We start from the raw sequence: 10,748 nt of genomic DNA on the forward strand, positions 1-10,748 counted from the left end.
CAATTCTTCTTAAAATGACCCTTTTATGACACTGCCAACAAGTTTTCTTACTTTTAGATTTGGATCTAGAGGTTTTCCTATTTTTTAGATTATTTCTCTTTTCAGTCCTACCTCTAACCTGAAGCCCTTCATTGATTGCCTTCCTTTCAAATTTAATTTCTAAATCTTTTGATTTTAAGGCACCCAATACATCATCTAAAGACAAAGACTCCCTGCCATATTTTATTGCAGCTTTAACATCTTTAAAAGAATCAGGTAAAGAGTTCAAGATGATTATTGCTTGGTTTTCATCAGATATCTTCTCTTCTATATTAGCCAAACTAATGACAATTTTATTAAATTCATCCAGATTATCATCAAGAGATTTATTGGAATCCATTCTAAAACCAAACAATTGTTCCTTCAGGTAGATTTTATTAGTTAGAGACTTTGTCATATATAGTGACTCTAATTTCAACCAAATCTTTGCAGCAGTATTTTCATTATCAACCTGTCTTAAGACATTATCAGATAAATGCAAGATAAGAAAACTATATGCAGTTTCTAAAATTTCAGATTTCATATCAGGGTCCATATTTTCAGGGAGAGCAGATTCACCACCCAATGCCTTAGCACATTTTTGATGAACAAGAACAGCATGCATTTTCTTTCTCCACATATTAAAATCACCCTTCCCATCAAATCTTTCAACATCAATTTTTGTTTGACTCATTGTTAATCAAGTATTTACTAATCTAGTTCTTTACAAACCACAATAACAGAAAGAGATCAAAGCAAGCTATTTATTTATTTTATTTCTTTAAGCCACAGTGACAAAATATCTAAATAATGAACAGTATAGTCACAATCGGCAAACAGTGAACAAATAGCAAGCAAAAATAATTTCAGCTCTTTCAAAACAACAATATCAGAATGTAAAGAACAACAAGATAAACAAATCTTGAACCAAGAAACACTCCAAACAATTTTTCTCAAACAAGAATAACAATATTCAACTCAAAAATGCTCTGATACCACTTGTTAATGTTTTATTTTTCTGAGTTTGAATATTAATCAAAGTTTCGGATCGATTTTTAGTCAAGAATTTGCACAAGAATCATATAATAAACCATACACAAGTCAACACACCAATATTTACTTGGATGTAGGGTTCTAATCTTTTGAACCCGAACCAAGTAAATATTGGTGTGTTGACTTGTGTATGGTTTATTATATGATTCTTGACTGAAATCGATCCGAAACTCTGATTAATATTCAAACTCAGTAAAATAAAACATTAACATTTATATATATTCACATTCTTGAACATGTGTGATATTGATTTATTAGCACTTTACTTGATGAGATAAGACTTTTTGGGTGGGGTGTTATAATAACAATATACTCAATATTTTAAGTATTCGAATTCCAGAGATTAGTAAAATGTTGAGTCTTGTTATCTCCTTAAAAAGTTTCTTTAACCTAAGATATTTTGATTGATAAACCTTATAACAATAAACTTTTGCTTGTTTTCTTCCAAATTTTTGTAAAAATTTTGAAGAACGCGACATAAATTAGTTAACATCACACACTCATCTATATTGAATGAAATTTCATTTATTCGAATCAGGTCAATCAAGGCCTTTTGAACTGACAACACCGACACCACAATCATTGAATTAATTAGTACAATTATTTACATAACAATTGCATTATAGTTATAAAGTTATTTACTTTACTTAAACTTACCTTGTTATGTTAATATTTCATGTTTTTCTTAAACACAAGCGAGGTAGAAAGACAGTTAATCAACTCAGAGTTTGAAGGTTGAAACCCAATAATGTTTGTCCTTCTACAACAACATCCTTCCCCAATGTTTTCTTCCCCTCAAAATATTGAGAAGTATGTCATGTTAAATAGGTAATAGCCCTAGTCTTCAGTGATTTCAACATTTTCTTGAAATACTTACATACTACATATTTCACACACCCAACATTAATAAACATCTTCTCTAGAAAACACTCGCAAATAGCTGAATTTTTTTTTCCTCTTGTTAGATTGGATAACAGGAGGTGGTGCTTCTTTTGTTTCTAAAAAATGTACAAGTGCTTCATCTTTCTCATTTGAAGCTGAAGCGTAAAAATCTTCTATAACTATCATATCAACATCTAAATTATCTTCCATCGCAACCTCTAGCCTAGGTATAGAAGCTTCAATTTGCACCAAATTTCCTTTAATAAATGTATGAGATAAAAGTGCCACAATGCTAGTGGTAGACATTTGAGATGAAGCACGACCTGGTCCAAATGATTCAAATCTTCTTGATGCCATATTGTACATATTCACCTAAAAATCAACTTTAAAAAGAAGTTTCCTCAACAAAATAAAAAATAACAATAATCATGAATATGATGCACTATACAAGAGGGAAACCTGAACATCACAAACTAATTACTTCGAAAATAAAAACACACTTTAAAACCATTACTTTATAGCCTTAGACAATAACTTTTTAAATGAATAGTATGTATTGTAATTAGATAGTAATTCAGTATAATAATACTGTAATATTCACAAATTCAAAAAAAAAAAATTCCCATAATCTTATAGACAAAATTTTAACTTGATCAATTATCATCTTCTCAAGCCCTCTCAAAGTTCCCATCTCACTAACTCTCCATCTCTAACATTCTTGCTTAGAGACTCGTAACATGAAGTTGATGTTCCTCATTTATCAGATGCTACCATGACCTAAATTACACATATTCACCAAAGCCACAACAAAGTTCCAGTTCAACACATGCTCCTGAATTTATCATCTACCAAACCAACAAACCAAAAACCCAATAATCAAGCCAGTTAATTTGATACATTTTTTTCCCTGGAACAACCTAATATTCAATGTGAAAAATAGGCAAATGCAAGAAACAATTAGTAAACCATCAAATAACTGATTTTTGACAAACTAATATATAATTATGACCAAATAGAGAATTCACATCCAATCCATTCTAAATACCACCCTAGCCGTCGAGGCACCTAACCTCAACGTTTCAACAAGCAATTGATTAACCTCAATCGCTTACAACATTCCTACAACAGAAAAAAATTAGTTTAAAAATTACAAATTTCTATATCATTCTTGGGGGGAATTTGTCTCCTGTCATTGTCAGTCACTCAGTCATTGCTCAGTCTCCAGTTGTCGTCATTGGTCATTGATTGCTTTGGGTTAGGAGTAATGCTTTGCTCTAAGTACTTAGGTGATTTTTGAACTTTAGCCTTTAGGGCTTCTTTTTTGTATTTGTTTAGTGAACGTGGAGATCTCTTCTCTTCGTGAAATGGCAACATTTCACTTTTTTTTTTTTATTTATAAAAAACGATGTCATTCATTTCATCACAAAGCTTAGGCTCGAACTCGACATATCCATGTATATGTATAGATGATATCCACATAATTTTTATTTATCAAAAACACAATGGTGTGACACAATGCTATCTAAGTATACATACAAGGAAACTCCACATATAAAAATGTAGATACAAGGTTGCTAGAATGGAGAGTATGTTTCTAGTAATTATGTTTTTAGTGACAAGTAAATATGAAATTTTTTTTCATCCCCGTTTTCGTCCCCTTCCCCCTTTCTATTAAGAAATCCCCTCCTTATTAAGGTCGGGAAGGGTTAGAGGCCATACATTCGGTCTGAAATTGTTATCTTTAGGTGATATCACTACAACAAATATTCAATTTAAAGACAAAAAATTTTTGTCCCAAAAAATCAAAATTTCGTCTTAAAAAGTCCTTTCGGACAAAAGATCAAATCGTCAAAAAATGTGCGTTAGCAATTGATAATGCCCACAACAAATGAGATTGTCTTTAATAACCAATCTTTGTGGACGAAATAGTATTTTGTCATAAAATGATACACATTTTAGGACAAAATATTTTGTCCATAAATAAAATAGATATTATCCCAAATAACTCTATTTCGTCCCAAAAAGATCATATTTAGGGGCAAAATTTTTCGTTCTTGAGTGTATAATGAATTAGACAATTTTTTTCATACTTGAATATATAATGAATTGAGGACAAAATTTTTCATCCTTGATTATACATTAAATGAGGGATAATTTTTTTCGTCTTTAAATGTGTAATGAATCAAGGACCATTTTTTGTCCTTAATTGTATATGAATTAGAGACAAAATTTTTTGTTTTTAATTGTATAACAAATTGAGGACAATTTTTTTTGTCTTTGATTGTATAATAAATTAGGGACAAATTTTTATGGTCCTTGTTTAAGTAGTGAATTGAAAGCAATTTTTTATGTCCATAATTGTGTTGCGAATCGAAAATAAAAAATTTCTTGAATTTAGATGAAAATGTTCAAAGGGTCACCAATGGATTGTGTTAAACTAAAATGTTTCTTGAATTTAGGGGTCTAATCATATTCATGCCACAAAAATTCAACTTATGAACATAGTATCGCACATATACGTGTAATGCACCTTAGACTAAAATATAATAAATATATGATAACTGTAAGCCTAGACCTTTTTTTGAACATATAACATTTTCATTATCATCCAAAATTATACTAAGCAAATAAAAAATCAAATTCATATGAAATCAATGCATCAAATTGATCAAAACTTATCAAGCATTTTCCAGGAGCCCCTCCTCCCATTCTAGGCTTAAGTATATATACACTTTCTCTCTTATTACAGTGAGTTGCATGGCCCATTTAGTTATGTATCCTCTTCCAGTGAATACGAAAGTTTAGGAAGCTAGAATATACTATATATTAAGTAGAGATAACTCAGACAGTTAGAGATTTTTTACATTTTATACTAGTAGGAAGCACATAATAAACCTTTTTATCACATAATATATCAATGAGATAATTAAAACTTGTATTCAGTGTACATCAAAAGAATGAAACCATAGAACCATATCCATTCTAATTTTAGCAAAACTCATTTCCAGTGAGTATAAAAAAAATGTGAACTTAAATTTCCAGATGTTCTGTAATAGCATCAAAGATAACTGATCATTGTGCATTAGAATTTTAGTATCTAAAATACTTGATATAATGATATGGGCTGCATCAAATATAAATTACTTATGATTTTTACCTTAAAGAAGCATGTGGATGATTTCCAAAGGCTAACAATATCTATAACATTTTTTCTTGTCGTTCTAAGTGAATGGTTAGTTCATTGACATTCTCTTGATATTTGATATTTCTCTCCTGTGATTCTTTAAACCTATCTTCAGATTCTTTAAGAGCATCAACAAGTCTCTTAATTTGAAGATCTGGTCTTGTTTTCTTCTTAGGCTTTGGCCCATACCCAAGTCCCTTAATATAGCTTGACTAAGTTCCAAGCACTTCATCACAAATTTCATTTGCAGTTAATGGTTTTCTATTTGATGAACTTTTTTCCTTCAACTTTATCATTTCATTCCACATTTTAACCACATAATATTTTTTAGCCATAGAATGAGACATGGAAAAGACAAATTAAAAGTAATACAAGGATGGTCTTGCAAATATTGTTTCACTTTTTGCATAAAACCAAAGCTTAGTTAAATTCAAGGGAAAAAAAAAAACAAAATTCCTTTGTACATGATCAAGAATTCAAAAATTGATTGAGCAAAAAATTTCTTGAAACAAAATAGTATCTCCGTTTTTTATCTTAACCATTAAAGACATTTTAATGTCGTCTCTAAAAAAAATGGGATAAAAATAAAATTGTCTCTAAAAAAGACATTTTAAGACGATTAAAGTCGTCCCTAAACATAAATCCTACGTTTTTTGGAACGAAATTAAGATTTTGTCCCTGAAAGTAACATTCTAAGACGAAATTAAAACTGTCCCTAAAAATAAATCCCATGTTTTTTGAGACAAACATTTAATTTTGTCCTTTAAAATTATCACTCTAGGGCAAAATAAAATTGCCCTTAAAAATGACATTCTAGGACAAAAATAAAATCATCTCTAAAAATAAATCCTACATTTTTAAGGATGAAATTAAGATTTCATCCCCTAAAATTATCATTCTAGGACAATAATTTGTCCATAAAATTATAATTTTGGGGCAACATTGAAAATGTCCTTAAAAATAAATCTTAACTTATTAGGGACGAAATTAAAATTTCATCCCCTAAAATAATTATTTTACGACGAAATTAAAATTTTGTCTCCAAAAATAACATTCTTAGGTAAAATTAAAATCGTATCTAAATATTTTGTCCCAAATTTAATATTTGTTGTAATATATCAATATAACTTTTATTTGTCAATATATGTTGGTATCTCAGGATACATTCAAAAAAGCTCGACCAATAAAAATGTAGATACAATATCAGAGAGGATAAAGATTATGCCTTTACTTCTAGGCTCCTATTCGATTTTGAATTGGTGTAAAATTGACCTCCTAAAAGGAATTAAAAAAAATTGAAAAATTAAGCATAGGTGCGCAATATTCTAGTTTGCTAGTAATTATGTTCTCAGTGATAGGTAAATATCAATATATCTTTCATATTTGAAGTTTCATATTTAATATTGTATCTTTTACATTCAATTTGTTGCACATTTTACGTCTTAATTTACCACTGAATACGTCAACTTATTTTTCCATCTAATATCTAATGATAGTCAAAATCTAGAAATAGAATTTCTACGTATGGTGGAATGCACAATTTGTTTCTAACCATTGCTATTATTGGTCATGTCAAATTTAACCTCCCGCAAGGGGCCACTAATTTTAGTGCAAACAAATATAAATACCTTAACTATCATTCACTCTTCATATCATAAACAAAAACAGAAACAAAAACAAAAAAGTAATAATAATAGATAAATAAAGAGTCAGGAATGGTTGATAAGAAGAAACAATTCTCAATTCTAGCAACCCTGTTAGTAATTTCTTCTAACTTCATCCCATTTGTGGTTTGCCATGGGATCATACCTGCCGATGTATCTAAACTTAACCAATGGATTACTGAAAACGTGAAAGAATTCGCAGCACAGAATGCTGCGAATGGCCAAAATGGCAGCGGTTTGGACGCAGTTTTGGCCACCGCGGAGGCTTCTCCTCAAGTGATAACTGTCAACCAACGGGGCCCTGGAGATTTCAAGACGATTACTGATGCAGTGAAAAGCATTCCACCAGAGAACACAAAGAGAGTGATAATTAAGATTGGCCCCGGTGAGTATAAAGAAAAGATCACCATTGATCCCTCCAGGAAGTTTGTAACATTTTTTGGAGATCCAAGCATCCCAAAGATTATGTATGATGCATCAGCAGCCCAATATGGCACGGTGAATAGCTCTACAGTGGCTGTAGAGGGTGACTACTTCATGGCTGTTAACATTGAATTCGTCGTAAGTTTTTTAAGTTTTAAATACACGATTTTCAGTCTTAATTCATCTTTCCCGTGTGATAATTCAATATTCATATTTGTTACTTTTAATATTGTTTCAGAATTCGTGTCCACCGCCGGATGCAAAAAGATTCGATCAACAGGCAGTGGCCTTGCGAGTAACAGGAGACAAGGCAGCGTTCCATAATTGCAGGTTTATTGGTTTTCAAGACACCTTATGTGATTTTATTGGCAGACATTTGTTCAAAGACTGTTACATTGAAGGCACCGTTGATTTCATCTTCGGAGATGGCCAATCCATATACTTGGTACTTGAAAGACTCTGAATTATGGCTATAGAAGAATGCTGTGTTGACAAGCAGTAAAACTAACAATTACATTTTTCTTTTTTTAATTGTAGAACTCGACTATAAAATCTGTGGCAACAGGTTTATCAGTAATAACAGCACATGCGAGACAAGAAGTGAGTGGGGCAAGTGGATTTGCATTCGTCCATTGCAAAATAATCGGCAGTGGTGACACATACCTTGGACGGGCATGGAAGTTTAGCCCTAGGGTGATATTTGCTTACACATTCATGGGTGAACACATCAACGATATAGGATGGCTTAATGGCATGACTGGAGAACCTACTAAGAACGACAAGTACTATCCTAATTAATCATCTTAATTATTACTTTAAATATGATTTTAATTAGTATATAGGAACCCTCCTTCTCCGACTAATTAATGGTGTATTTTGTTGAAATTAATTGCAATTACGCAGACAAGTATTTTATGGAGAGTACCAGTGCAGTGGACCAGGTGCCGAAACTACTGGCCGAGCCAAATTTGCCAAGATACTCACAGATGAAGAGGTTCAGCCGTTTTTGAGTCTGAATTACCTCAACGGAACTAGCTGGGTTCTCCATCCTCCCAAGGTGTAAACCTACACTCATAAATACATCCAACAATAATGCTCCATTGAAAGAAAGTTCAACTATATTTGTAAATTTGTAAATTTTCATTTTAAATTAACTCTTCTCCGGAAAATACTAAAAAAAATATTTTCCAATGTTGTTTCCTTATGAGAAGAGATTGTATCGATAACACATGAGGATCGTTGATCAAAGCTGTTGATCCTCATGTGAGTTTTGTACTACACATTAATCTATTTATAATATTTTTTGATTTTTTGATCAATAATCAGTGACTGTTGCAACATTCAACCTCTTCCTTCATATATCAAGGCTTTCCACAAACTCTATATTAGGTATCTTATGCCACTTTAATCCATTTATACAGCCTACAATCTTATCATTCAAACCTACAATAGTCAAAATACTCCATTCAAAAACTTTCCTAAGAATTATACCTTGAAAAATACATTTTTTGGTTATTTATGTTGATTTTTATGAGTGTGGTTAGAGTGTTCTTGGTTATAGGCATTTCGAGTGTTAGGAGAAGTTTCGGAGAGAAAAATAGTGTTAAGAAATGAGTGAAAGGGCTTAAATGAAGGGAAAATGCTACTTCTATTTTATATAGTCTTGATGGAACAAGTGCTGCTTGAACAAGGAATGAGCTTTTCCGAAACCTTATTTCTTGAACAATTATTACTAATAATGAAATGATCGTTCCATCTATAACTAATACATAAAACAATCAACCAATTTTGGAATGGTTGTTATAGGCCTTAAAATGGTCATTCCTAGTAGAAAAATAAAAAAAATTTTGCAGGAAAATTTGAAAACTTTGCAAATATGATTAAAACACCTTAAGATAAAAGTGTTAGATATTTCATTCCTTTTGAGGAATTTTAGTGAGCATGAAAATTTATTCAAATTGACTACAAACGTTAAGTTTAGACCAATCCATTTTTCATCAATCATCAAGGAAATATTTACTGTATTGTCAATTCAACATGCAACACGTAAAACACACATTCAATCGCATTACCATTTTCAACAAATAAAAATATCACATCTACATTACATATATCTTTTTATGTAATGTTATGTATATCTAGTTTTGAGTATTCAATAGTATTTAAATGATGTGTCATTATGTAATTGATATTACTTTATCCTTAATTCAAAATCTTTAAAACACATTATGACAGATCAATCATCTGGATACCCAATTAAGTATTAAAAATAAGGTACACAAACTTGTATTGTATCTTTTCTCAATAAAGTTCAAACTTGGTAAGTGTTAACGTGTAGGCAGTGTAAACCTTAACACATGTCAATAACCTTTTCATGTGTTGATAGATTTTTACACGCTCAGGATGGGCAGTGTAAAGAGAATTATATGCCTCCATAAGCATCTTATGCCTCGAATCATTATTGCTGGGAACACAGACCCAATTATGGAACCTTAACACATCTTTAAGCATAGCAAACTTTGTCTCAATACCTTTAGCAACTTTTTGCCTTATCTAAACACATCACTTATCTACTAAGTGTGCCATACAAATCTCATCAATGAGAGTCAACTGAATCCTCAGTTAAGCTATCACTCTAGTACCAACTCAATCTACTCTTTCACTAAGTCTTGTTACAACTCTCTGTATGTGCTGATTCGAGATAAGACGACTTTTCTACTCAGGGCATCAGCCACCATATTAGCCTTACACGGGTGGTATCTGATATCATAATCATAATCCTTCATAAGTTCCAACCACCAATGTTGCCTCATGTTTAGTTCTTTCTAAGTGAAGAAATATTTTAAGCTCTTGTGATCTGTGTACGCATTACATTTTACACCATATAGATGATGTCACCATATCTTTAGAGTAAACACATAACTGCGACCAATTCTAGATCATGGGTAAGGTATCAAATCTCATACTCCTTAAGTTTTCGAGAGTCATATGCAATCACTCTACCCTTTTGCATCAAATAGATCCTAAGCCTTGATAAGAAACATTTGTGTACAAATATATTTTGCACCCTTGGTTGGTAATGCCAAACCCAATGTAGAAGTCAGTCTTTGTTTCAACTTTTGAAAACTTTTTCCACAAGCATTAGACCATTTGAAGGGAACATTATTCCTGGTTAACTTTGTCAACGGTCACGCCACCTTGGCGAGGCCCTATACTAATTGTTTGTAGTACCTTCCTAAACCTAAAAAGCTCTAGACCTCCGTAGTTGTCTTAGACCTCTACCAATCAAGTACAACCTTAACCTTACTTGGGTCTACCAAGATACCCTTAACCAATACCATGTGACCCAAGAATGCTACATAATCTAACTAGAACTTATATTTGGAGAACTTAGCATACAACTACTTTTCATGCAGTCTCTGTAATGTAAACCTCATATGCTACTTATACTCATTATGAGTCATAGAGTATACAAAGATGTTATCAATTAACACTATGATGAACCTATCAAGACAATCTTGGAA

At 31.6% G+C, this 10,748-nt stretch overlaps 1 protein-coding gene across 1 annotated transcript; it reads left to right on the forward strand.

Moving 5' to 3' along the window:
• Positions 1-6,815: 6,815 nt before the first annotated feature.
• On the forward strand, positions 6,816-8,494 carry LOC123193674 (pectinesterase PPME1-like). Its single transcript, XM_044606737.1, has 4 exons — positions 6,816-7,362; positions 7,463-7,669; positions 7,762-8,006; positions 8,128-8,494. The coding sequence occupies exons 1-4, from the start codon at positions 6,853-6,855 to the stop codon at positions 8,285-8,287; spliced, it is 1,122 nt and encodes a 373-aa protein (XP_044462672.1). The 5' UTR covers positions 6,816-6,852; the 3' UTR covers positions 8,288-8,494.
• The last annotated feature ends 2,254 nt before the right edge of the window (positions 8,495-10,748 follow it).

Source organism: Mangifera indica, chromosome 12, assembly GCF_011075055.1.
Source record: "Mangifera indica cultivar Alphonso chromosome 12, CATAS_Mindica_2.1, whole genome shotgun sequence".
NCBI classification, from domain to species: Eukaryota; Viridiplantae; Streptophyta; class Magnoliopsida; order Sapindales; family Anacardiaceae; genus Mangifera; species Mangifera indica.

Coding starts and splice junctions, on each gene's coding strand:
- LOC123193674 (XM_044606737.1), top strand. CDS start 6,853: ATGGTTGATAAGAAGAAACAATTCTCAATTCTAGCAACCCTGTTAGTA. Junction 7,363..7,462: donor CTGTTAACATTGAATTCGTC/GTAAGTTTTTTA, acceptor ATATTGTTTCAG/AATTCGTGTCCACCGCCGGA. Junction 8,007..8,127: donor GAACCTACTAAGAACGACAA/GTACTATCCTAA, acceptor GCAATTACGCAG/ACAAGTATTTTATGGAGAGT.